The sequence below is a fragment of the Syngnathus floridae genome, chromosome 5, assembly GCF_059516105.1.
Source record: "Syngnathus floridae isolate MCC-2025c chromosome 5, RoL_Sflo_1.0, whole genome shotgun sequence".
NCBI lineage: Eukaryota > Metazoa > Chordata > Actinopteri > Syngnathiformes > Syngnathidae > Syngnathus > Syngnathus floridae.
The window spans coordinates 4,051,130-4,077,802 of record NC_142417.1 but is presented as its reverse complement, the minus strand read 5'-3'; the positions used below and the strand labels follow the sequence as shown (position 1 = coordinate 4,077,802).

Sequence of the window (26,673 nt, the reverse complement as noted above, 5' to 3'; positions counted from 1 at the left end):
ACCAAAAGAGAGAGAGAGAAAGTGAGAGATAGGAAGAGCCCTTCCGTGCTCCGCTCGGTGTTTCCCGATTAAACCTCGCCCTCACTCGGCCTCGCCTCTTCCTCCAGTGCCGGACGACTTTTTTTAGTATCTACTGGGCGGACCTGGTGTGTGTCTCTCTCTCTCTGTGTTGTTTTTTTTTACCCTCACCGGCCGACAGAAACATTTTACCGGGGGCGGGGAGGCAAACAAGAAGACAGAAGAAGAAGGAGAAGCGGGAAATATGGCTACGACAACCTGTACAAGATTCACGGACGAGTATCAACTCTATGAGGAGCTTGGCAAGTGAGTGACAAGCGCACACAGCATGCGGAGCGCTGCGACTGTCGTCCCTTCAGCCCACGCCGCCGCTGGGACGTGTGGACTGCGGGGGACGTCGGTCGCTGAGCTCCAGGGCCATGCTGCCAGTTTATGCGTGGGCGTGCGTGTGGCGACGTGCGCGCGGCTGTTTTTGTATGTGCGCGCGCGCGCGGATGCGTTTAGTGAATGACATGTTTTGATAATGTGAACGATATCAGACGAATGCATGAAATCATACTAATAATTTGCAAGTTGTAATTTATTTGGCGAACAAGCAACTTTTTTGAAAATATTTTTGACTCACAAGACAATTTTTCCTCATTGTCTATGTACTGCTACTGCTAGGAACGTATTGAAAATAGTTTGTTGGAAATATACAACCTATTTTTGTATACAAAGAAATACTCCTTGAAACTACACCCATTTTTGGTTGAAAATATTTGACCCCTCAAGATTATTTTTATTTAAAAAGAAAAAAGACAATATTCTATTTTCACCCCCAAAAAAATTCTCAAATATTTTATAGAAAAAAATATATATTCTACTTTTTTTGTCGAAAATATACCACCTTTTCCACGAAAATGTGGGACTTTTCTGGACAATTTAAAACTTTATCTTCTCCGAATATGTGACTTACATTTCTTGTGAAAACTATGATCCCATTTATAGAAAGATGATCCCGTTTATAAAAAGATCACACTTGTTTTTCCCTCATAAGAATTGCTGAAAATAGAAATGAGTTGTTTTTTGCTAATAGATATGCAGCGTAATGTGTTTATTTTCTTTTTTATTCCAGGGGCGCCTTTTCAGTGGTGCGTCGATGCGTGAAGCTATGCACGGGACAGGAGTATGCGGCCAAAATCATCAACACCAAAAAGTTATCGGCCAGAGGTAATAACATCCTGTCGAGTGTTGTGCAAGACATTTTTTAGTTGTTTTGACCCATGATGTTGATGGACATAAGTCAATTCTATCAATGTGTAACGAAAGATGCTAATCAACATTCGCTTCTACTCATGTGCAGCACCAAAGAAACAAACTGGAATGAGATCAAAAGTTCAGTTATAGTGGTCAAAAGTTCAGTAATAGTGGTCAAGGTGAAAATAAAGAGAACGGGCAAAAGCACTGCTCACTTTCTAAGTTTTTACTTTATTTGTTTTTTTGCGAGATGGAAAGACCAGTCTGACGGGTGTCGCCATCTTGGAAATAAATGGCCCAGTCTTGCACTGTTGCTCCCTAGATGTCGAAATTGGAATTATTAATCTGAAAATTTGGAAAGATTTTTGACTCATTTGTGCTTAATTTAAAATGACCAAATTGTTTTTTTTTCTTTTATAGCTTCCATACATTTATTTTCTAATCAAATTAGTATTTTCATTATTTTTAATTATTAGGTATATTAAATTGTTTTAGTATGATTTTAAATTATGTGTACATTTCTGTACTGTCTAGATATTTTTGACTATTGATTGGTTTATCAAAACAAAGTATCAATCATTTTTATTCTGTGGCTACGACGGTGTTGTGTCGTGATGCCCCATGCGAGTTATCCCGTCTGATGAGTCAATACGGGTTTTAATCAAGTGCCTTTTTCCAGCTGCCAATACAGAGCCTTTGCTAGCGTTGGCGACTAATGTTATCCAATACCAGTAACCCGGTAACCGGCGAATGGCGTCAACGAAACCAGCTCCTCTGAATCTGCGTGCACACCAATTTAGGAATATTAACTAAAAGGATTTTGTTGGCTTCAGAGTCAAACGGTCCTGACCTGGCGTCCCCGTTACTTAGCAAGGACGGGAGATTGGTTGAAACCGTACAATCAGGACTGTGATATCATTAGCCCTATCGCCCCCTCCCAACGTGTGTCGGTGCAGTGAGCGTCTTTTAATGCGATTAAATCCTTCCCAGATTATCCAGCCGCTATTAGCAGAAGGCTAACGGCTAATCCCCCACGATTGGCTTCTTGAGGCCCCATGTGATTTCCATTACTTACGATTGCCAATATTTTGTTTGTTTATTCATTTGTAAATTTGTTATTTTATGAATTAATATTTATTTAGATATATTCTATATTTTCTTTAATTACACAAATTAAAAATCAAGGTGTAAGAGGGGGCGGGACTTGTACTTGTTTGACAGGCATGGTGGCAAATGGTAATCGTGAAGTTTAAAACATGTCATGACTTCTGCTCGCCTTCATTTCCAAGTTGTGTTTTTTTTTTTTTCTGGTTAATTGTGACTGTTGTTCATCCATCAGATCACCAGAAGTTGGAACGAGAGGCTCGCATCTGCCGCCTGCTCAAACATCCCAACATCGGTGAGGACACGCACGCTCGTGCGCACACACATTTTGATATGATTATCGTTGCCGGTGCTAAACAAATTGTGTATTTGTGCGTTGCAGTTCGTCTTCATGACAGCATATCAGAGGAGGGCTTCCACTATCTGCTCTTTGACTTGTGAGTTGCGTCTTTCCTTTCATGGGCGTGAGGGTTAAAGGTCAAGGTTACGATTTCTTCATGTTTACTTTCCTGCTTGTTTCTTCTTCTCATTTCATCTCTACTTGTTTCTTCTCATTTTTTTCCTCAGCCTCCGCTGCTTTTTGTGTCATCTCCTCCACTCCTCGTTTTCCTCTCCTCCTTCCTCACTCCCTCTCCTTTTCCTTCCTAAACAATTACATAACTCTTTCCCGTGCACCCCCCCCACCTCCCAATGCTTGTACCCACTCCCACGCCGTCCGCATCCGTCTCTGTGTGATGTGATCCCCGTCTAGTTTCCATGGTAACCGTGTGGGCCGGGGAAGGGGATGAAGCAAGAAATCAGACACACTGTTCATGTGTCTCTCAATATGCAATTGTGTGTATTAAAACGTGTGTGTGTCGCCCTGCAGGGTGACCGGAGGTGAATTGTTTGAAGACATCGTCGCCCGAGAATACTACAGTGAGGCCGACGCCAGGTAGGAACGACGCTCGATACAAGCCCCCCCAACACACACACACACTTTAGACAGCAAACTGGATTAAGTGCACCTGCGTGCGCTAATCCCATTTTGTCTCCGTTTCTTTAAGAGGCAAAGTGACGCCGCTTTGGTGTGTTTTTCCAAGTGATCCTTTCACCGGCTTGAACAGCTGTACCTATTGCAGTGTCCTCGCATGTGGCAAAGGAGAGCCACGAGCACCCGTCAAAAATCTCCAGTTGGTTAGTTTGAGAATCGCAAAGAGGTGGCCGTTCCCTAACTCGAGCTTTTAGGAAGTCAGGTTTACGTCACAGTTTGCCTTTTATTGTCCATATTGCCACAGCACCTTTTCATCGGTGGGAAAAAAACATGATCACATTACTGTAAGTTGAGGTTTGTCTCCTCTTCTACGCTGCTTTATATATCTCCCTCCCACCATTAGGCGCTGACTCACTGGCAGACTCGACCCACTTGACAGACAGTCGGCGGAGGTACGAGCGCGGGATTGTGACACTTTGCCATTCAAAGCCAATGAAAGCGAAAGAGGCAAAAAAAAGTCGGAACAGATCATTGCCGTTTAATGAATGGCTTGCTCGGAGTTATGACAAAAATATTGAAATCTGCATAGTCCGTTCTGATAGGTTTGATCGTGGCAGCGAGTAAGCGAGGGCAAGAGTGAACGCGCACAGTTGATTGGTGCCCAGTCGACTTATTAAAGCTCACTTAGTGTCATTAATCTGCTCCATTAGCTTTAATGAAGACAGACCACTCTTTCCGTTAAACGTCTTTGTTTTATGGAGGGTTGACCCGCATGGAAGGGAGACGAGCAGCTTGGCATCGCCGTGACTGGATATGCAGGTTTCTTATTGGAGCACGAGCTTGAACTTTGCAACTCAATTTAACTTTCACAAATGTAAACAGTTTGAAAACTCAAACATTTCAAAAAGCGCTGTTTTGAATACACACACATGAAAACAAAAACATTTGAGAAACCCCAATAATCGCAAACATGCAAAATGCTGGAAAGTGAAAAGACAATCAGAATTTCAAACATCTAAAAATGCACGAAAATGCCATCGATCCAAAACACATTGACAACGCAAACATTCCGACACATGAACATTTGGGAATGCAAGATCCAAACATTTTGCAAACAGCTTGCTATTGATAAAGTACATTAGTGCTTTTTTTAAGCTTTTCAATCAAATGTCATCATTTAGTGTAGCAGCTGAGCTTCTGACCCCCACCACCACCACCTCCCATCTTCTTAATGTCAGTCATCAAGGCCAGTTCCCTTCCCGCCGCCCACCTTCTCCCTTGGAGACCAGCGGGAAGTGGGACTTTAATTAGCGCTGGTAATTAGTCTGTATCACACACTGCGCGCACGCACACACACAGAGTCTGATCAGGAACTGTTCTGCAACACACCTTGTCAAAATCATAACGTTTGACACACTTAAGTCTGCGCTAGGAGTCTTTTTATTTTTTTTAAACCCCACTAGGGGGCAAATGGTTGATTATATTTGGTTTGACTATTTTCAAGTCATTTTGGCTGTATTATAAGAATGTAGGTCAGCTCTGCCCAACAGATGGCGCTATTTCCCCCCATTCAAAGCATGCGGTAACATTTGACCTCTTTCTCTCTTTTTGAAATATTGACACGATAGACATGCACACCAAATTTCATGTTGCTACGTTAAACCAATTTGACTGCTTCCAACCAATATGTCAAATTTCCCGTGTCTTTCCAACCGTGGGTTCTTGAGACTATTTTTGTGGCGACCCATGAGAGCCCTGCCAATCCAATTTGTCAATTGTCGATCTAAGTGAAGCCGTCACCAATTTAAAAAAAAAAAGTTGAATTTGCCTGAATGTTCATTTTCATCTGTATAATCACACAAGTTGGTACATTTTAAGTTATGGCAAAGTGAGTGCTCCACTGTTTTGGCGAAGAATACTACAAATCGTGTCTATTGTTTACGATATGTCTTGGGAATAACAGAACGATCGAGGTAGGACAATTTCTAGGCTGGTCCTCATTAAGAAATGGATTTTGGTGCATTTTGACACAAACACACACACACACACGCGTACACACAGCTCTCTCTCAGTACTCCCACTCACTAGACACACTGTGGGTGTGAATCCTGCAGGCTGCGTGTCTCTGAGCGCCTGCTATTAGTCACATATTCTGCACATTACACTCGCTCATTGCACCTTGTCCACACACACACACACACACACACACACACACGTGCGTGCGCGTCTCTTTCCGTGTAGGAAAAATAGCCTGGCACCAGTTCTCCGCATCCTCTGTGAATCACTTTCATTCGATACATAAGCGTTCCATTTAGCTAGCGCCCTTAAATAGCTTCCTCCGCTTTAATCGAGTGGATGCCTCTGTGAATTGCAGTGTGTGTTGCCCACTTGAGCAGCTAAACAGCCCACCAGGAAAAGAAAGACTATTTTTTTTTCTACTTTGCTAAGTGAGACTAACTTCTAATTGTTTTAAATAGAATTGTGATAGACGCACCAATTTTAGAGACTGTTGCTGGGCAAAAATAAGTGTCTCGAAAAACAAAAGTGTCATATTTCTTATGTCTACTCAGGCACGGCCTTTTGAGGTTTTTAAATACATATTTGTGCAGAGAATGCAGCTGATAAAAAAAAAAATACCCATTTCATACCAAATTGGCACTTTCCGGTCTTTTTGAGAATTTCTTTGTAGGTTTGGTGATGATATGTTTGCCTTTTAAATCTCATCTTGCTAAGTATTTTTAAATTCTATTGGATGCTCCTGTTTCAAACAAAAATTGCGGTATTCTTCTGTCTTTTCTTTTTTGCGACATTTTTTGGGGGGTCTAATACCGTACAGTAGACACACCTCCCAAATTTCCTGGTGCTAGCTAATACTGTCTTCGGGGGCTAAATGTTCTTGTTGCTATTTTTGCGCTCGGTGCTTTCAATTTGTCGGTAGACCTTTAGAAAGGAGACAAGAAATTGGAATTTATGGCCCTCACCTTTTATAATATCAGTTAGTCGCAACAACATTATCTGAGATCGATAGACAGACAAATATAGATGAAATGTACAGACTGTGGAGACAACATATTTTTGAACAAGATGTAACGTAATCAATGTTTTTGTTGAAGTCAGTATACATAATGTTAATAACAAAGCTCACACCAACATTTTTGCTATTCTTGTTTTGCATCCAGCCACTGCATCCAGCAGATCCTGGAGGCCGTGCTTCACTGCCATCAAATGGGGGTTGTTCACCGAGACCTGAAGGTGAGCAATGGCGAGGCAGCGTTTTTGTAATTAATTCATCAATTATTTGAAAAAAAATAAATCTTGTAATTTGGATGTGGAGTCGTTAACTATATTAATATAACATTATTTCATGCAAATGTATTTATTTCATTTGATGTCATTATAATTTAATTTAATTTAATGTTTCATAAAATAAATATAAATAATTGTGTACTTTAATAACAAAATGGTTCAAAGATTATGTAATTTTAATGAATTAAAATCTATTCTAATGAGACAGTTGTATTATGAAAAACCTATGGCTTAATGTGCATGTATAAAAGTTTTTTAAATGAGAAAGCAATCAATGACTCCATTTGTAATTTAAATTAATAAAATGGCAGTTTTACTTAGCCAAATATTTAATGGGAAAAATGAATAATTACTTCAAATGTAATGTATACTCATAATAAATTAAATATTTCACACTTTTTTTTATTTTGATTGGCTACCAAATATTACATTTTAGCATTCAAATATGAAATTTGACTGACACCCAAAATTGCAGCACATACAGAGTGAGGTAAACAGTTTTTTTTTTTTTTTGTATTCCTAGACTACCACCCAGTTTTTACCCCGTCCCCTTTTGTAGTAAATAAACAAGACCCCAGTGACGATTTGTGGTAAATTAGTCAAACAGAACAAAAAGTGACTTTTGAGAGTCCCTCATTTGAGACGGTCCTATTCTTGTTGAGGGAAAAAAAAAAAAAGGCAGCGATGTCAGGAGAGAGACACTGGAGAGGCCAAGTGGGGATAGAAGCCCATTATTAGAGTCTCTTCTGACAGAGAATAATGAGACGTGCTATCTGGGCCAGCGAGATTGAGCCTATACAGCAACTGCGTTGGACTGAAGGCGTAGGGACGGGCTGGGTAGGTGGTGGTGATGGTGGTGGAGGAGGGGGAGAACGAAGTGAAATGTGTCATGTCTTTAAATAGCATCCATCTTTGTGTTTGGTGTCTGCTGTGTGCAAACCCTCCAGCCAGAGAACTTGCTCCTGGCCAGCAAATGCAAGAACGCGGCGGTGAAGCTGGCTGACTTTGGCCTGGCCATCGAGGTGCAGGGGGACCAGCAGGCCTGGTTTGGTAGGTAGACAAAAGACAAGCAAGATGTTACACAACAAAATATTGCCGCGTGATTTGAATGGAGAAACCATCTGATGGACAGATATCAACATTGCATTTTTGTGGGACACCATTTCCTGTCTGTAGGTTTTGCTGGTACACCAGGGTACCTGTCCCCTGAGGTCTTGAGGAAGGAGGCATATGGTAAACCTGTGGACATCTGGGCCTGTGGTGAGCTCCACTTAACCTGAACACACTTTGCACAACATACAACATTGTTTCACTGACAATAAAGTGTGTGTGCGTGTGTGTCAGGGGTGATCCTGTACATCCTGCTGGTGGGTTACCCTCCTTTCTGGGACGAGGACCAGCACAAGCTGTACCAGCAGATCAAGGCCGGAGCCTACGATGTGAGATCTTGGTCTTTACTCATCAAACGCTTCCTCTTCTTTTTGCGTCCTTCACCATCCATTTTCTCATTTCCAGAGGGAGGAAAGTTAGTACTAGGTAGAAAGGAAATGGGTAGGTAGGTTATAGAAAGTCAGTGGTTGAGTATGCCCCCCCCCTCCCAAAATATTCTTGAACCCCCTCTGTGCTAGCGGGTGGATGAGTAGGTAGGTCATTTAAAAGATGAAATTTCATTCTTCACTCTAGCTTTCTTTTTTTCTTCACCCAAGTTCCTCTTTGATTTCCTTTCCTGCGTTTGGTGTTCTCATATTTCCACTCACTTCCTCCGGTCCGGCTTCCTCTCCTTTCTCACTTCCCAGCTGTGCCGCTGTTTCTTTTTTTGGCCGCCGTTACGTAACTCAGCTCTCTCTCATTCATATTTTAGGGGGTGGAAGCCTCCCCTCGGGACTTTTTTTAAACTGCGTGCCGACTACTTGAGCAGCATTACATAGCCTTCTAACCTGAGCCCAGACGCATCACATAACATGAGCTCACTTCCTCTGTTGCTAAATAAAAAACAAACCACCAAGTTGATGTAAATGATTCAGATTGTTTATTATCATCATCATCATCATCACATTCTATACCATCATGCCCTCTGTGGCCTTTTAGTTCCCTTCTCCAGAATGGGACACGGTAACCCCGGAGGCCAAAAACCTGATCAACCAGATGCTGACCATCAACCCGGCCAGGAGGATCACCGCCCAGGAAGCCCTCAAGCACCCGTGGGTCTGCGTAAGTGTCGTACACAGGCCCGGGCGGGCCCCGTCGCCATCTCCATCCCTGCTGCAGTGTAGATCCACGCTCGGTGCTAATTGTCCTCTGGTTGTCATAGCAACGCTCCACGGTGGCTTCCATGATGCACAGACAGGAGACAGTGGAGTGCCTGAAGAAGTTCAATGCCAGGAGGAAACTCAAGGTTTTACTTTTGATGTATTTTATTACACTATGTGTATGTCAGCTTTTAATCATCAAGTAGAAACGTGACTCTCCTTGAGCCTTGTTTTCTTTTTCTTTGCCACCCAGGGAGCCATCCTCACCACCATGCTGGTCTCTCGGAATTTCTCCGGTAAGTCTCCTCCTCACAGGAGCCGTGCATGAGCGCTACTTAATACCATGAGAGCAGATTACACTTTGGCTTTGAGAGGATCATGTCACCGTTTTGGAGGACAATCCCGCCGTTTGCCTCAATATTGTCGGTCGGGACGCGACGGTGGCAAAATGTCGGCATGCTCCTCGGCAAGCATCCATTGACGCACGTGTGCTATGTGTATGCTTTTGCCAAACCGTTTCCGGTGACTCTTTCCCACACAGGTGGGGGAAGTGTGTCTATTTAAACGTTTTATCCGTGTTAAATTGTGAATGAATATCACGTTGACTGGGAATTTTGCCTCCTTGTAACGGTCATTTTTTTGCAGCTTGCTTGAATGGCTATGACTTCTGTCTCATATTTGTGTGGATATACAGTATCTCACAATATGTAAATTAAAAGGCACAACACTGAAAAAATGCCTTTTTGCTACAGTTTAAAGTACAGTGGAATTTTGGTTTTTGTGACCAAACCGTAAATTAAGACCACAGCAAGATTCCCCATAGGAAATAATGTAAAACCGCTCAATCTGTTCCAGACACCCCAAAATATGAACAAAACAGACATTTTATCGAGAACTGCAATTTTACAAAATAAAACAGTTTTAAATACATATAAATGACGAACGAAGTGGATCAAAACTCAAGCCCATTTAGCCATTTTTTGTTGTTGCAGGGTCTTGGGTAGACATTTTTGCATTATTGCTGTTACATAATTTCATACTGCTCAATGGAAGTTCAATTTAGCAGCTCGTGGCAAATACAACAAAAATTGTGAGATACCGTATCTATGATAAAAGACAACATGGAGTTTTGCTTTTATTTTTCTTTCTCTCCAAGTGGGTATTATGGGTCAACTGTCTTGCTTTATAACGGCCCAAAAAAAAAAAGACCCAGTGGTTGTCCGGGTTGTTTGTGTGCTCTTTCTAACTCTCTACCTGTCTTCTATTTCGCTCTTGACGACATTTCTCTTTGCCTTCCTCAGGAAGTGTCTTGACGTCATAATAATCAGGTGACTCAAACTCAGAAAGCGAGAGACAATGGAAAAATGTATTTACAATTGACGTCTTTTTTTTTGCGATGCGATTTTCAGTTGCAACGTGTCTTGATATTGTCGGACAGTTCACCCCCAATGGCGAATATGGCTCTGTTACCATGACGACAGGCGGAAGGGTGGCACAGCTAGGGCATTGCGATGGTGCGTGTGGGGGTTCAAAAAAAAAAAGTCAACTCCTGGAGTCGTGTCTCCTTGTGTGTGGTGCATGCAGACGCATCGCCAAACGTTTTGTTGTCGAACGTGTCCAAATTTTTTTTATATTGCCATTGCACCGTTTACAACTTAGATAAATATTTTTTTTTCTAAGAATAAAAGGCGAGTTTTTTTCCCACGCGAATGCCACTGCTATTTTCAAAAGAAGTTGCATTTTTTTTTTGTTCGTTTTTTACTTGATTTGAAAATACTTTTAGGTTTATTTTCTTTCATGCTATTTGTATTTTTTCCCATTTTAGTTTGTCAGGGTTCAACATTAATGATGGAGTGAACCCATTCCAGTTCTCAGACCTTTTTTTTTTTTTTTTCTCTCCCTGTTAAGTTGAGCAGCCACTTGGAAGAAAGCCATCAGTTCTGTCTCGCTCTTTCTGACAGTTTGCACCTGACGACTGTTGTTGTCTTGTGTGCCACTCAAACATTGCCGCCCGCTTTCCGATTGGACGTTTAAGTCTTCTTTGCGTTCCGCGGCGCTCATTTCCGCCCTTGCTCTCTTTCCCACCTGTGTGCGTGCGTGGTCGGGTGTGGACAGTGGGCAGCCGGCAGACCACCGCTCCGGCCTCTGCGCTTCCGGTCTCTGTCAGCGCCGGTACCACAGCGGGTACCGCCGCGGGGTTGGTGGAACAAGGTAGCGCACGGCGGCACGACCTGTGGGCATGCCGCCTCCTTGACCCCGCCTCCTCCCTCCATTTTGGATTCTCTCCCCTCCCTCTCTTTCTCAGCATGGGAGCTCAGAGCATGATGGCTGACCATGTCGACCTCCACGTTTGCATCTTGAGCAGGCCTTCCATCTCACGGCCAATTTTTATAACCCCAAAGCAAATTATCAAACGAATTATTATTTAGTTATTTTTTTCCCCGGTACAATTAAAACGGAAATGACATCACGGTTGCTCAGAGATCAGGTGTGACCAATCACGGCTCACCTCTTTTCTGGATTTGGTCATGTGACATTTGGGAAACAATTTGGCACCAAAGTGCGAATCGTGGAATTCGCCCGCTCCAAACCAAAATGGCCAACTTCCTTTTCCATTTTTGCGGTCTTGAGACTTTTTCACACGTCATCTTATAATGATCGTATTTTCCAATTTTGCTTTTATTGCTTAAACTGGTGTTTGGGGGATTTTAAAGAACTCACTCATCAAAATACACGTGTTAAAAGCAGTTTTCATGACAATAAATAATTCATGTAAATTTCTTGTTAATCCGATTTGATCAACTTGATTTTGACGAAAAAAAAAAAAAAAATCAGCCACTCTGGCCTGAAAGTTTCAGATGACGGAAATGCGACATTTCAAATGTGAAATGCTTTGGATGGAAGGCCGGGCTAGCATCATCACTTGATTTCATGTGTGCTCAAACTCTTCATCACCTTCATCATCATCACTTGCCTCATGGCATGGCTTGCACCCATGCAGAGCGCCCCCTCCTCCTGTCCTCTATTTTCTTTTACCTCCACCCTTTTATATTCTATCGCCAGCATTGTTTCCTCCTCTTCCTCTCTCCTCTCCTCTCCTCTCCATCATTATTCTTCCTTCTCTCTTTCTTGCTTTCCTCCGGCTCACAAAAAGGACGCTGGGTTTTTAAGGATGGAACTTCCCGAGAGCTGTGAATGCTGCATGGTGGGGGCACGACGAGGATGATGATGAGGGTTAGGGTTGGTGCATGTTGAAGATGCGAGGCTGGGCTGGTTCTTATTTAGATGACAAATAAATAATGCCCCAAGGACACGCAGCATACGGTTGGACCAATGAGTACGGCTTTTATTAGCGTGACGGCTTTCGGACATTTTGACTATGCCGGTGGATTTGTAGTTGTGGAGGCCAGAGGGTGCGGGAAAAACCAGCGCCTCCAAAGATTATCGAAGCATTTTTACCCGAGCACTTCATATGGACTCCACATTCTACAATTGTTTTTTTTAAATCAAAGTGCGACTCCGTTTATTTTCATTTCTTTGTTGTTTCACTAAACAGCAGGTCACTTTTTTGTTTGGTCACGATGTCGAAACGGCGATGTACTCAAGCTCGCCCGCCCCTCTTTTGGAGTCAAAAAGAGACTTCCAATGTAAGCAAATGCAGCCTATGACAGTCCAGCAGTGACTCTGTCCTTGATTCCGTGAAGCCCCGTTCGAAGCCCCCCCACTTCGCTTCTTTGAGCTGCAATCAAAGATTTATAGCGGGCTGCCTCCCCCGATCAGGCTCACCAGGAGCCGTCGTCTTGCATATTCACACTCACAAATGGAATCAGCATCTACCCAGATGTGTGGCCTAGAAAAAGTTCCCCTGTGTTTTTTATACACACGTGGACAGCAATTCCATGCCCATCCTCGCCTCTAATGGTGCTGAACTGATCATTTTTTAGGTTTTTGGTTTTAATCTCCTCTCCTGTCTTTCTTCTTGCTTCATGTGTATTTTGTGCAAAGGTAAGGAGAAAAGCCTGGCCTGCACCAAGCCCCCATCCATGCTGCCTTTTTTTTTTTTTTCTTTACAGCTTGTGTCTTGGAGCATCTTTCGAATCCGATACGTAACTCTGACTATTCTTTTTTTCCTCTCAGGTTAAGGCAGGTTTTTTTCCCCCCAACCCACTGTGCCACGAGATTCAATTTTGCATGAATTGGTCCAAAAATTCCGTTTTATTGACTACAAATGATGTCTCTTTGTTCATCTATCGGTGCCGGTACGATGAAATGCCCTGCCACTAGAAGGTCAAATTAATTATTCGTACAAAAGAATATCAATAAACACGGCCACAAATCAAATCGGGTCAACCTTCTCACTAAGAAATCGCATTTGTGTCCAAAAATTAAAAAAAAGCGCTTCTAATACTTTTGTAGTTAGAAGCATACAATTCCACATTCCAGAATTAGATTGGCTGATCTCTGATTTTGTAATAATTCAAGAATACATTTTTGTCTGAGAGCCTGATTGGTGTATTTGTTAATTATAATCAATTTACTTCAAATATAATATTTGTTTGTTTTCTTAATTTATCTGAATGGGATGGTAGAATCTGTCTTTCTACTTTTTGAAAGGAACTCCATGCAGAATTTTTTTTTTTTTTAAATGAAACATTTGAATAGCTTCTTGCTTGTAAATTATTATATGGAAGAGGCAGAGAGAGGAAGAAAAAAAAAATCGGGCTTTTATGCAACCCGGCCGGCTGCCGCTGACATGATTGTGCGTGATTGGACTTGAAAATTCACTCAGACCTGTGAAAAATTGAAAAGAAAAAACTGAAGTAAAATGGTCACAGGAAATGAGCTTCACAGAAAAGTGACCATCAGCGAGACACTTGAAGAGACAGATTCCATATGAAATCTGGTTAAATCAAAAGCAGCCATTTTATGCTTTTTATGCTCTCCCGCCGGCAGGCAAAAAACAAAGTTGCCTGACCACACGGTTATCTTGGAAAAAAAGAAAAAAAAGAAAAAAAAAAAGCCCGGCCAAGCAAATTTCACAAGATATTTGGAAATGTATCTATGATGACTAGGCCCGCAAAAAAAATACTCACTGTCTCTGCCTTGCGTTTGTCCTTCCAGCAGCCAAGACTTTGCTGAACAAGAAGGCCGACGTGAAGGTACGAGCTCTCCGCCTGCTTCTTCTTTCTCTCCTTTTTCTGCTTCCTATTCCTTCCCCCCTGTGTCGTTTTCTCCTTTAATCATCATCCGATGCTACTATTTAATTAATACAACCCTAAGCCAAACGTGCAAGTTGTTGACACTACTGTTGTACTACTTTCCTAATTAGGGTGTTGAACAGAATGTACCAAAAAATGCAAGTCCAGTTGGTGAGGTTTTTTTTTTTCTCCCTCCAAAAATATGAATCAGTGAATGTGTGGGGCTTTATTGAAACAAAAAAATCTAATTTTCCTTAAAATATCACTTTTTAAGCGCTTGCTGTCCAATTAAAAAAAAAAAAGTCGAGCTGTTATGTTTTGATTTCCAGTCAATATAGCTTGATTAGACAAATAAAAAAAAAACAGTAACAATTAATTTTAGTCGTGTAATTCATGAATTTGAATTTAAACTATTCAAAATAGTTGCACCTCTGACAAAAAATGGATTCATGTAAAATGTGTTTTCCAGCAAAACACCAGGGAGGGGTTCTAGCTAAAATAAAAAAGAAAGATGGTTTTATTTTTTGCAAATTTCTGGGATGACATCACATGCATTCATGGTTGTGTGTGTGCGCTGAAGTCAGCACCTCCATTATCTTGGATCTCCATCGCCATCTGTCAACGTGTCGGTCTTCATCTCACCCCATCTGCTCTTGAACCCCCAAATTCTACCACTAAGACCTCCACCCCCTCACTTGTGTGTGCTTGTGTGTCAAATGCGCCCGGGCTTCCAGGAATAGTTGCCGGTCTGGACCCTGGAAACTCAGACGCCAAAAATAGATGCAATGGTCGCCTGGCAACAGGCTCCTTTTCATGCTCCCATCTTTTTCTTTTCTTCCGTCATTCCCCCAAAGTTCCACCGTGAATGTTTCCTTGAACTTCTTCAAATTGCTTTTCCCTTCATAACTTAACCACTAGGTTCCATTTTGTATGTTTTTGTTGTTGGAGGCGGGCGAAGCTTCATTCTGCCTCCCTCTTTTGAGTTAAGAAGTGCTCTTTTTGTTCTCGCTGCCATTTTATGGGTTACTTTCCTTCCCTCCCCTGCTTTTTTTTCTCTCTACCATCAATTCATCCATGCATCGGTCAATAAATCCATCATCATCCATCCATCCATCGTTTGGTCCGAGGGCAGAAACGCAAGTCCAGCTCGACTGTGCAGTATATGGTGAGCATGCTGTTTATGCTCAATTTTATTTCTTTATTTTTAATTTTTTTGGGGGGGATGCTTTGCTTTTGCTCTGGAAATCGTCTCCTTCACAAGTCATAGAAAAAGATAAACGACAAAGGAAAACAAAACCACACTACACATTATTTCAAAACACTGATTTGACAAAAATGGCCGCCTAAAACCCAAACGGCTAACTTCCTGTTTATTGTCGGCCATGTTTCCATCAGACTTTTTCTTCGGTTTCCTTTTTAAGGCGGCGTTACTCAGGGCTCATTCTGCGGACCCCTAAAATTCATAAATTTAGGGACTTTCTCAGCATACGTAAATAGACAAACATTATCACATGACTTGAGCGAAAGAGGAGGTGATTTAATGCCGCCTGGCAACACGCTGCTTTGATTCATCCCATTTCTTTTCCATTCATCTATCGGTGCTTTGCTTTCTGCTCCCACCTTGGAAATCAAAACGTCGAGGGTCATGACATTTTTCAAATGTGACACCTCCATAACCGTTACGCGAGTCTGTGTGAAGTTCATGACCATCATCATGTACGTAAATCTGGATGAACTCTCTCACACGCTGCCGAAACGCTTTCAAATTTGCTCTCATAGGTTCCAACGCTTTCATTTAATAGACTGAAATGTGTGTTTTTGTATGGCATGAGTGTATGTGTGAATTATGTTACCTCATAGACCTTCCACTCTTCCCTTGTTTCCTTTCCTTACACACACTTGCACACACATTTGCACGCACACACTTTCTGTCGTTTATTTGAACAAAGACGTCATCGTGTTTTTAAAGCGTTCATATGCAGATGTCATTGTGATCAAGTGACCGGTTTCAAAGCAGTGCTTGACGGATGAATATTATTATTAGGATGCTTCATTGTGTGCGTGTAAAGTGGGCACGATTAAAAAAAAAAAAAAAGGTGCAACGATGGCAACAGCACGCGGATGCTAACCTTAACATCACGTCGCAAAAACGACGGCTCAAAAAATACTTTCCAACATACACTTTTACGTTATGTTATTTGTCAGGTTGTCTCCGCAGTTATATTTAATTTTTCGGGTTATATTTTGAATTATGAGATGCAAAATTTGGATTCTAGCGAGGTTAACAGTGCATGTGACAATTTTACACGCACTTGCGCGTGGGCACGACACGCGCACACACATCCACACACACACACTTTCCTTGCTAACTCTTGGTGTTGTATCTCCTCCCTCTGCTCTCCCTGCACAGCCTCAGACAAACAGCAAAAACAGCATAGTCACCAGCCCCAAGGGAAACATCCCTTCACCTGCTCTGGTATTTAAGCAACATCCCCTGCCGCACCTCCTCTCGGACCCCCCGACGCCGTTGTGTGTGTGTGTGTGTGTATACATGCGCGCCTCTCTCGCCCGCACACAGCGTGTAGTGTGTGTTGTGCTTTCGCCCTTTGTCTCGCCGTTTGTGTGTTATATTATTTGTTTGTGTGGCCCACACTCAGCAGGTGGAGTTGTTTACCACACACAATCACAAATGCGCAAACACACACGTGGGCAGGTGCGGACAAGCACGGCTTGTTCGAGATGTCGTCTTGTTGTTTTTTAGGGCTCCCCAACACGACAACTCAAATTGTCACACTTTCATCGTCTGAAACTTGAACTGCAAAAGCCGATTTTATCGAAATGTAAAATAAAATGAATAGAAATTTGACTACCAGTAATTTGCAACACTTTTATGGAACACACTCTTGATGATGTCGGCAGCCATTGCAGATGCCTGCAGACGAAACATGGCGATCTACTCAGATGATGTTTTTTTTTTTTCCCCGCCTCTTGTGGTACGAGCGTGTGCTTACCTGTACATGTATGTATCGTGTTGTGGCGGTGGTCCGGTATGACAAAATGCTGTGGAAGGCTAAAATCAGAAATTTCATATTTGTTGTATCCATTTAGCAGTTTTTCCTGATATTGCTTAATTCAAGAGTGTGTTGTGTGTGCGTGTGTGTGTACAGATTTCCGCTAATCACTTTGACAGATTCTTCTTCTCCTCCCCTAACATTATTTTCTCTCTACTTCCTGGTTTCCTTTTTTTGATTCTACACTTTTCATTCTTCTCACATCTTTCATCTTCTTCTCCCCCCCACCTCCTCAGGAGCCCCAGACCACCGTCATCCATAACCCGGTGGACGGGACAAAGGTACACCCCACCCCGCATGAACCCATCCTGAGCACACCTCGTCTTCCTGTTTGTTTTCTCTGTTCCTTTCTTTCCATCCTGTATTCATCTTTGCTCATTTGTGTGTTTGATGAAGTTGGTTTGTTTGGCGTTTCGATTTGTCCAGCTGTGCTCGCTTGCCATGTGCCGCGTGTGAATAGCTCCATCCTAATAATAGTGTGTGTCCTCCTATGTGGCCTGTCTGCATCCAGGAATCATCGGACAGCAGCAACACCACTGTGGAAGATGAAGATGTGAAAGGTAAGACCACACACGGGAACACACAAGCACAGAGCCCTCATGTGATTCATTGCCCCCCCCCCCGTTCCCCAAACCGAGTGGCAATGCAAATAGACGACATACGTGAATTTGAATTTGCGTGAACCCTGGCGCAAGGTTGCCTTCTTGATTTATTGGCTTAAGCATGTCGAAGGGACTGCTTGCTGAACAAGCTCGACAGGTGGATGCACCAAAAATGGAGTCCAACTGACCCCTTGTGGAGCTCGGAGGTACTGCGCTACACAACGTGTGTGTGTTCCGAAGCTTGTTTTTGGAAACGATGACCGCAAAATTTGGTTAAAAATGCAAGAAATCCTTTGATGGCTTGATTTTTATGTATTTTATGTATATTTATTTATTGAGAGAGAGAGAGAGATGCCCATTTCAAGAAAACCGATTTGGGCCGCACTTTTGGCACCCTTCGATTGAACTCGACAGAGTTCAGTGTGTTGATTGGGCGTCACGGATCGCTCATTTCCGGAGCCCTCCCCATCTGACCAATTAGCCCAAATTCCTCTTCCCAAGTGCACCACGGCAAATCGAAGCGCTTGGTGGAAACGAGCAATCGCGGCGCACGCACGTGTCCTTGCGAGCCAGCACACACCTCCGCCGCATTCGAGCTGGCTACAATGCGTCGAAACCAGGTCACAGATGTATCGTTTGGGTGCCAAGTGAACAGAACAGAATGTACGCTTCCGCCTCTTCCTCTTCCTTTATCCTACTTCATTTGAAAGGCTTTGCCGCTCTGCCGCCGATTCCTTAGCAACCTTGGCCAAAGCCATCATGCAGTGTCGCGTCTCCTCATCAGCACCATGACGAGTCTTGAGAAATTTGAACTAAATTTTATTATATACAGTATAGACTACACAACAAACTGATGAATAACTAGTTTTGAAATCAGAGACCAGTAAAAAACTATTCCAATAAGATCAATGGTAATAAAAAAATGCTAGCAACATCTTTATTTTTTTAAAGTGGAGACATTGTGTAATTTTAGTATTGATCCATGAAGTCAATTTGTCTTCACGGGCCACATAAAATAATTAGGCGGGCCGTAGCTGGCCCCCGGGCCTTGGGTTTGACACCTATGTTCTAACAGTACTTATCTCACCCCCATAATTGATTATAATAACAAACAGCATTGCCTATTTTCAAGATTTTCCTACTAGACCCTTGGAAAATGTTCTCCCCCTGTACCCAAAACGTTGAAGAACCCCCTACCCTTGCTACCGACTTGGTTTGCTCTGCAGAGCACCTTGGGGGGGAAGGGGTTGGGGGCCGGGGGTTAAGGCTCGGGTGGGTGTTCTTAATTTAGCCCGGGAGCAGGAAAACGGCGACGCAGTGGCATCAAAGGCACGGAGATTTCGCCGCCCGTCTGGGATAGACTTGCACAAATCGGACGACGGTGCGCCAGGTATCGGAGCTCACGCAAGTGGGCCCGAGGGGGCGGATAGCGGCAAGAGTAGTGGCGGAGGTCTCGGTTGGATCTGCTCAAGGCAGTCGGGGCCGGACAGCTGCTTTGTAACCCAACACGTACGCCGCTCTGGTTAGTCAGAGGCCAGAAAATACAAGTAAGTCTGTTTTAGTTTTGCCTCTCAACATCTCTCTTTCGGGCTCGAGGCTGGTCTTGGTAAACGTAGATCCATCATCATGGTATTTCCAAGGTTTCAGATGAAATCAAACTTATCCCTTTTCTAATTCCCCTCCTGAGGGCTCCATCTGAAATTGTGTGAAATTGGCCCGCCTTTGAGCACGTTTGCATTGATTTGCGTCCTTCCTCCAACTCAGCCGCCGCCAAGTTCGCCGAGCTGCTGGGCTCCGTGCGCAGGGGCTCGGACGGAGAAGGCCCACCCGCATCGCCGCCCCCCCGACCCCGGCCCTTCCCCTCTTCCACACAACCCCCCGTTGTTGCCCCCATGCAGAGTAAGTGGGCCAGCGCACGCCCCTGCTCAAACGTGGCCTCCAACTTTTCTCACTATTAACGTGACCTGTACAACTCAATCAAATGAGCACCGTTAAAAGGACGTCTGAGTAAATCCAAATTGGGTTCAAATGGGTCCTCGTCAACTTTTCTTGGCATTCTGACGAGAACTTCCGAGGCATGTTTTTTTCAATTGACTTGTACAGGCTCTAGGTCACAAGAATTTTTTTTTTTTTTAACAACTTGCAATGGGAACAGGGGTGTTTAGACTTTTTCTCATCCAAATGTATACGTCCCTCCTCATGGCATTTTGCCCAGTGTCCCGGCTAACAGACCTGGTGAGCAGCGTTCGTAGGGCGCCCGCTCCCAAACCCGACGCCGCTCCGGTTCCAGTCACGGCTGCCAGGTCGGCGCAAGCCACCTCCCCGCCTCCCCCTCACCCCCCTTCCAGCCCCTCCCCTTCCTCCTCCACCTCCTCCTCTTCCTCCCAGTGTAAGTACGTACTGAAGTTCTGGCGTGCAGGCATGTCACCGGTTGCACTTGGCCTGCAAGGCATTGTGGGATGAGCTGCGTTGAATTCTTCGGCTGCGGTTGACACATCGCTTTGTTCTATGCGACTGAGCGCTTGGAGATGTTGGCACGAGGAAATAACTGTGTGTGTTCTTGTCGTGGCGGTGAGCAAGTGGCCTGTTTTTGGGTTGACGACTCGGAAACGTTTGCTCACCGTGGGATGGAACTTACAGTTTGAAAACTAACAGCAATGCTAAAGTTCTAGATAATCAGTTAATAGCTCGTTTAAAATCGGCATAAAGTTTGCTCACGTTTGTTGAGTTTGCGAGACATTGTCCTATTTAATGCAATCATCTCGACTCTACAACAAGCAAACATCGAAATTTGTTTTCGGTACTTTGTTTTTTTTGTTCAAACGATTGTTCCCTTGACTTTGCAGCCCGCAAACAGGAAATCATCAAGATCACCGAGCAACTCATCGAGGCCATCAACAATGGAGATTTCGATGCTTACGCGTGAGTCAGCCTGCTCGTGACGTTTGACACTTCCAGGTTTTGGACTTTGTGATTGTTTTTTTTTTGTCTTTTCCTTACCAGTAAAATCTGCGACCCGGGCTTGACTTCCTTTGAACCGGAGGCGCTGGGCAATCTGGTGGAAGGGATGGACTTCCACAGGTTCTACTTTGACAATCGTAAGACTCTGAGTCACCTTGTTGTCAACAGTCATTCTTGACTATTTAGTTATGATAAGAAGTGATAATAATAGATATGCTGTCCATCCATCCAGTGCTGTCAAAAAACGACAAGCCGATCCATACCACCATCCTGAACCCTCACGTGCACCTGATCGGCGAAGATGCCGCCTGCATCGCGTACATCCGCCTCACGCAGTTTGTGGACGGGCAGGGCCGGCCGCAATCCAGTCAGTCTGAGGAGACCCGAGTGTGGCACCGCAGGGAGGCCAAGTGGCAGAACATACACTTCCACTGCTCCGGAGCACCAGCCGCGCCGCTGCAGTAGTCGGGTACTCGCCGCTTTTCCAGCGTCGCACTAAAAGAACGGCGCACACCTCCGCCAAATCGCCTTAATCGTCTCTGACTGCTGGAGCCCAGAATCAAAATGGCGCTGTCATATTCTCTCAAGCGGCAAGTCACTTCCAAGCCAAAACTCAAACTAATTGTTCAACAACTTGATGACATTTGGCCTTGGCGGAGGTAAAGTGCTTTAGCATGTTTAGCTTAACATTGTTGATGTTTTTCAAAGAATATGATTGATTGTTTGCCAGCTGTGTGGGTGAGAGAATCTTCATTTGTTTTGTCAGGAGTGAAGAGGACGACGATAATCAACACACAATTTGAGGCTTCACTTGTGTCACTGCACTGGAAACACTCTGTAAAGTTTGAAATCCTTATTGTAACAATGAATACTAATTATTATTATTACCCATTTGTATACAATGTGTCATTTGTACCATGAAAATGATTGACGCCAGTGGTTTGTAGTTTAATGACTTGTTTTGGTTTTATTAAGGACGCATGCACCCTGTGGCTATTAAGTGGAACGTCATACGACATCAGTATACAGGTGATGTGTATTTTTATTTTTTTTTCTTGAGTAATTTGTTTATTATGCTGTATGTTACCCATGATGTTATATTTGAATGTTTTATATTTTATTTTTTAAAATAATGTGAGGGTTAGGGAGTCAGCTTAGGCCATTGTTTTCCCATTCGGAATTATGAATATTTTAAACATAGTGGACGAGTCATGTGCCAAAAGAAAAAAAACTGCCCAAAAAAACATAATCACTCAATTTAATCCAAAATGTATCACTTGTGTTTTTGTTGTCTTTAAGTAAAGTAAGTATTCAGTTAGTTTAGAGAAAAGGGGGCTGCATTTGTTTGCTTTTTTTTTTTTTTTGGTCCTCAGCTTCTAATGATTTCTGAGTATTTATGTTTTGACATTGTCATTTAAGGGAACATTGCACCATTTTTAAATGGAGCACTTTATCCTTTTATTGCCGCTGGAGTTTAGCCAATGTTAACCACTTTTTTTCCCCGTGTACTTTTACGTCTCAAGTTCTTCAATTTTTTAGGGAGAATTTTCATCATAGCAAGAACCTCATAAATATTTAATCATATTCAAAAACAAAAAGGCTGAGTGATGTAGCTGAGGTCAAATCAGTGCATGTTCGCCAGCACCTCTCCAAATGTGCAACCTACTCAAACACAAAACTTCCCCGGGTTAATTTAAATTCTAGTGTTGCTATTCAAACCCACAAGCTTTATTAATTCTCATTCTGCTAGGATAGGAAGCAATTTTCAAACTTCCTGCTCATTTTGTTGCCATAGTTCCCCAATTGCATTACCACATAAAAAAAAAAAAAAAAATAGAATCTATCAGCATGTGCAGTCCAAGCGTATGGTTCTTTCTCAGTGTGTTTACAGTATAAGACTCACAACTATTTAAATCATTAAAAAGTTCTCCCGCTATGTATAAATGATGATTTCCTACTCTCGTTCCCTATTCCTTAATCACCACATAGAAATTGACCACATTTTTGGCCTGACAAGTGTAGTCTCAGTCCCACACCCTTTTTTGGCTAATCTGTATCTATTTTCTCTGTGCTTATGATGTATAAATATAAAGCTATTTTTGTCTCCAGATGATCTAACTCAGATGAATATTATATAAAGAGATGATTTTGTACAGAGCAGTCAAGCACAAAACCACAAGCGACTTCTCGTCCTTACCACTCGATGGTGGCGCTTTTGCTTGCCTTCTATTTATTGCCCTGCGTTTTCGACCTTGCGGCTTGTGTTGTTTCCCTCGTTTTAATTCCGTGCGATGCGATGGCGCTTTCGTGCTCTTTTGTTGTATTCTGCCGTGCTACTTTTCCGCTCGTTTGGACAACTTGTGCTAAAATGTGTTCTCAATAAAATGGCAACGTTGACATATAGAAAGTGGCAATCGCTCTCTTTTGTCAATGGATGGTTCGTTTACTCAACTTTAGAGTCTGTTAAAAAACATATTTTATTTTTAAATGACAACTCAATAACATATCTTTCATGAAAATCATGGCAAAAATATAAAAAAAAAAACCATCATGCCAGTTTGACAAGCCGCTCACTGGCCTCCCACAGTTTCTTGGCCACACCGGCATCACGGGCGAATGGTCGCAAGGTGGCCGCCCGGCAATCCACAAAGTATCCGCCGCCATGAATGGCCGCTTCGTCCGACACGGCACAGTAGACCACGGTTTGAGCGCCCGCCTCGCAGGACACGGAGAACATCCACATGAGGACCCGCATCACAGCTCGGAACAAAAACGAATAATGGCATGTCCACTCGCTCTGCACAAAGCCTGTGGAAATAACATGAAGATTATCTGTTAGCATGCTGATTAGCCATTAGCATAGTGTTAGCCAAGTTCCCTCATTTTAATAGGATGCTCACGTAACTAAAAATAATACAAATAAAATAAACACTAAATTATAACTTGAAAGACTAAAAAGCAGAAAAATATATATCAAATGTGCCTCTAGAAACTGACATAATTTAAAATTAAATAAAAACTAACGAATGAAAAATCCTAAATAATGAAAACGCCGCTCAAGACCTCGAGGCGTCTCACCGGGGTGCACTGCATAGGAGGTGACGCCCTTCCCTTGCGTAAGGCGACCCAGCTCGTGGCTGAAGTAGACATTGGCCAGCTTGCTGCGGCAGTAGGTGAAGAAGGGCAGCAGGTTGTAGTTGAGGTCCTGGAAGTCCAGCTTCTGGTACTTGTAGCTGGAGCAGGTGAGCGTGACCACGCGGCTGGGGGCGCACTCCTTCAGGCGGCCCAGAAGTAGATTGGTGAGCAGGAAGTGGCCCAGGTGATTGACGCCCAGGCACATGCTAAAGCCGTCGTCTGTCCAGTCCAGGATGGCCGGCATGGCTGGAGGAAGAAGGCGGCTTGCTCATTTATAAGGTCACGTGTGTTGAGAAGTTTTTCGTGGTCCTTACCCATGGACCCACCTGCGTTATTGATCAAGATGTCAAGCCTCTTCTCCTGCTGCAGGAAGCTCTTGCAGAAGTTGCGCACTGAGCGCAGGTTGGCCAGGTCCAGCTCCATGCAAACTACAGCCAGGTTGCGGCTGCGGGATTTGATCTCCCGCACCGCTTTCTCTGCCCTATCCGCATCTCGGCAGGCAATCACCACGCGGGCGCCTCTCATGGCCAACGCTACGGCTGTCTCCTTGCCGATGCCCGAACTTCCCCCTGCATGTAAGGCAACAATTTTGCTAATGATATAAAAATTCAGAAAATACTTTATGTTGGAACATTCCACTTGTGCAAAACAAAAAGTATGTTGCAACGTTACAATTTATTTATAAGGTTAACAAAATAGTGTGACACATTTTCTGATTCTGAATGAAATATAACTTGTAATAGGCACAATTAAAACAAATTGGTGTGTAGTTTAAAAACGCTAATATATTTGTAGGGGTCTAATTTACCCGTAATAAGAACCGTTTTCCCGTCGAGCCTTTTGACGTCCGTGCAGTAGCGTCGCTTTTTCATCCATTTCAAGAGAAAAAAGACGGCCAAAGAGGCGACTACCGTGGAAAGAAGGTACATTTGGACACAAATGTAATGAAATAAGCTAATTACATGGGCTAGCCTCTTAGCTTGCTAGCTCACAAGACACATTTTGAAAAAATCCTTCTTTTTTCTCACTATGTCGCCATTCAGTTGTGAATTTGAAAGCTGTAATATCGTACTAACTGTACTGTGCAAAATATTTTTAAAATAAATATATTTTAATTCATGCTCATCGGACGTCGACTGATGGAGAGTAGCTACAAATGCGCATGCGTTGTCGCTGTGCCTGCCGCAGTGCAACATGGGAGATGGCGATGGATCCAATCCAATCATGACTCAGCTCCTTTTTCGTTGACTTCATGTTTTATGCTATCGTCCCCTTAACCCAATCTTTCTGCTGCTAAATCTTCCGTTTTCCTTTTCTAGTTAATAAGTTTAATTTCTTAACGAAGGTTTTGTGTCGATAAAAACTTCAACAAACAAACTATTGAATGTCCAATGGCACAGAACCATGACGCAACAAGACAACTTGGACCCCATGAAGTCAAAGTAAGCAATGTTGTGCTTTTCTCTCTCAAATTGTTCCAATGAAATATATTTTACTCACACGTATGGTAATTGACACATTTTTATAAAACTCAATTTTTCACACTTAGAAGAATAAAGTCCTGTGAATGAATATAACAAATAAATGCTCAAATGTAATTGACGCTACTAGCATCGAGATGGCAGTATTTACCTATACGCCCCCCCCCCTTTTTTTTTTTTTTTCTCCAACATCCACATTATAAATGACAATGATAATACTACACTGCAAGTTGGTCTGAATCTGTAAAAAGAAAAAAAAATCAAAGAGTGAAGCAGTAGATTGGGTGAAAATACATTTTATGGGGGTACGGGGTGATATAAGAAAATATAATTTACACATGAATAATAATAATAATTTTCTTCCAAACATAAATATATATTTTTTTACTTTGCAGTATTTCATAATGGAGTAAAATTTTGAGGGGAGAAAAAAAGTTTCAAGTAAAGCTTAAAGACATTCCCAAAGAAAATCAAAATGTGTTTGAATAAATATCAATTACTTTGATTTGTTTTTCTGAAACCAAAAAAACAATTTAACTTTCCTAATCAATGAACTGAACAGGATTCGTTTGTAAATTTGACCACTTACTCATTAAATGTGTTCTTTAGTTCACTGTGAATACAACTTTATATACACATATATATATATATATATATATATATATATATATATTCCTTTCTCCTTTTTTTTATGCCTGCCGCTGATACTCTGCCCTCGTAACCAAACAGTAATATTCCACGCGGGCTCTCCATATATTAGCATGCAGTTGAATGCGACAGCCAGAGTTTAGTCAAAGGAATTGTAGCGACATCTGCATCCACCCACTCAGCTTCCCGTTTCCGCGGACCCACAGCGCCAGCGAAGACTCGCAATGTGGAGGAAGCTGAGTCTAATCACGGGTGACGTCCTTATCTCGCCTCTTCTGCATATTCATAAAGGGCTGCCACGGCGTCTGCATGCCAAATGAGCCTGCGTCAACTTGCCAGCCAGCAAGCCAACCAGCCTCTTTGACTTTGTTGGCAGAAAGACTTAGGACATGAAGAAACAGAAAAAAAATATGTCTCAGCTCTTGCTGTTTATTTAGGCTGTGAGATGCAATCGTGAGCTCGCAAGACGAAAGTCTGATATTCGGAGAACGAATACATTTTCATTTTATATTTCCAAAAACATTCGTCATAATGTTTTCGTTTTACAAGAATGAATCAAATCTTACTTGGCAAAAATATTATTTATTTGTTAATTTGGTTCACACAGTAGCCAAGAGCACTGTTGCCATGGCGACAATGCAAATATTTCAAGATGATATCACATGTTTTTGTGCGATAAGAGCAAAGC

At 42.7% G+C, this 26,673-nt stretch overlaps 3 protein-coding genes across 34 annotated transcripts in view; 2 read left to right on the top strand and 1 right to left on the bottom strand.

Annotated features, from left to right (window-relative positions):
• Nucleotides 1–10: 10 nt before the first annotated feature.
• Nucleotides 11–23,128, top strand: camk2b1 (calcium/calmodulin-dependent protein kinase (CaM kinase) II beta 1). 22 transcript variants are annotated; one of them, XM_088375648.1, is made up of 24 exons: nucleotides 11–324; nucleotides 1,136–1,230; nucleotides 2,597–2,656; nucleotides 2,744–2,798; nucleotides 3,230–3,295; nucleotides 6,514–6,586; nucleotides 7,588–7,690; nucleotides 7,817–7,900; nucleotides 7,985–8,079; nucleotides 8,729–8,851; nucleotides 8,952–9,035; nucleotides 9,143–9,185; nucleotides 11,005–11,100; nucleotides 14,011–14,048; nucleotides 15,220–15,252; nucleotides 16,498–16,563; nucleotides 17,395–17,439; nucleotides 17,670–17,718; nucleotides 19,525–19,659; nucleotides 19,976–20,149; nucleotides 20,607–20,682; nucleotides 20,764–20,858; nucleotides 20,954–21,190; nucleotides 21,488–23,128. In XM_088375648.1, exons 1-23 carry the CDS (start codon nucleotides 263–265, stop codon nucleotides 21,184–21,186), a joined length of 1,983 nt encoding a protein of 660 aa, XP_088231774.1. In that variant the 5' UTR covers nucleotides 11–262; the 3' UTR covers nucleotides 21,187–21,190; nucleotides 21,488–23,128. The 22 variants fall into 22 exon arrangements, with proteins under 22 accessions (XP_088231774.1, XP_088231753.1, XP_088231752.1 ...); XM_088375627.1 differs by lacking the exons at nucleotides 19,525–19,659; nucleotides 19,976–20,149 and having other exon boundaries at nucleotides 15–324; nucleotides 14,014–14,048; XM_088375626.1 differs by lacking the exons at nucleotides 19,525–19,659; nucleotides 19,976–20,149 and having other exon boundaries at nucleotides 15–324.
• Nucleotides 23,129–23,173: 45 nt separating this feature from the next.
• On the bottom strand, nucleotides 23,174–25,057 carry LOC148397574 (retinol dehydrogenase 11). Its single transcript, XM_088375725.1, has 4 exons — nucleotides 24,665–25,057; nucleotides 24,183–24,425; nucleotides 23,800–24,102; nucleotides 23,174–23,529 (listed from the first exon to the last, which is right to left on the bottom strand). Exons 1-4 carry the CDS (start codon nucleotides 24,783–24,785, stop codon nucleotides 23,270–23,272), a joined length of 927 nt encoding a protein of 308 aa, XP_088231851.1. The 5' UTR covers nucleotides 24,786–25,057; the 3' UTR covers nucleotides 23,174–23,269.
• The window catches only part of kremen1 (kringle containing transmembrane protein 1), a 33,758-nt gene continuing 31,180 nt past the window's right edge, over nucleotides 24,096–26,673 (top strand). For 7 of the 11 annotated variants that reach the window (XM_088375671.1, XM_088375668.1, XM_088375670.1 and 4 more), the window contains exon 1: nucleotides 25,030–25,298. The gene's annotated coding sequence lies outside the window, so the exon portion shown is untranslated. Of the gene's footprint in view, nucleotides 24,432–25,029; nucleotides 25,299–26,673 lie in introns of those variants that run through there. The other 4 variants (XM_088375669.1, XM_088375667.1, XM_088375662.1 and 1 more) reach the window with 2 other exon arrangements.

Excerpts from the sequence above, each read along its gene's own strand:
- camk2b1 (XM_088375648.1), top strand. The coding sequence starts at position 263 with ATGGCTACGACAACCTGTACAAGATTCACGGACGAGTATCAACTCTAT. Across the intron at positions 2,657-2,743 it reads GCTCAAACATCCCAACATCG|TTCGTCTTCATGACAGCATA; the intron begins GTGAGGACACGC and ends TGTGCGTTGCAG. Across the intron at positions 20,859-20,953 it reads CAGGTTCTACTTTGACAATC|TGCTGTCAAAAAACGACAAG; the intron begins GTAAGACTCTGA and ends CCATCCATCCAG.
- LOC148397574 (XM_088375725.1), bottom strand. The coding sequence starts at position 24,785 with ATGTACCTTCTTTCCACGGTAGTCGCCTCTTTGGCCGTCTTTTTTCTC. Across the intron at positions 24,426-24,664 it reads GAAAACGGTTCTTATTACGG|GGGGAAGTTCGGGCATCGGC; the intron begins GTAAATTAGACC and ends CCTTACATGCAG. Across the intron at positions 24,103-24,182 it reads CATCTTGATCAATAACGCAG|CCATGCCGGCCATCCTGGAC; the intron begins GTGGGTCCATGG and ends TTCTTCCTCCAG.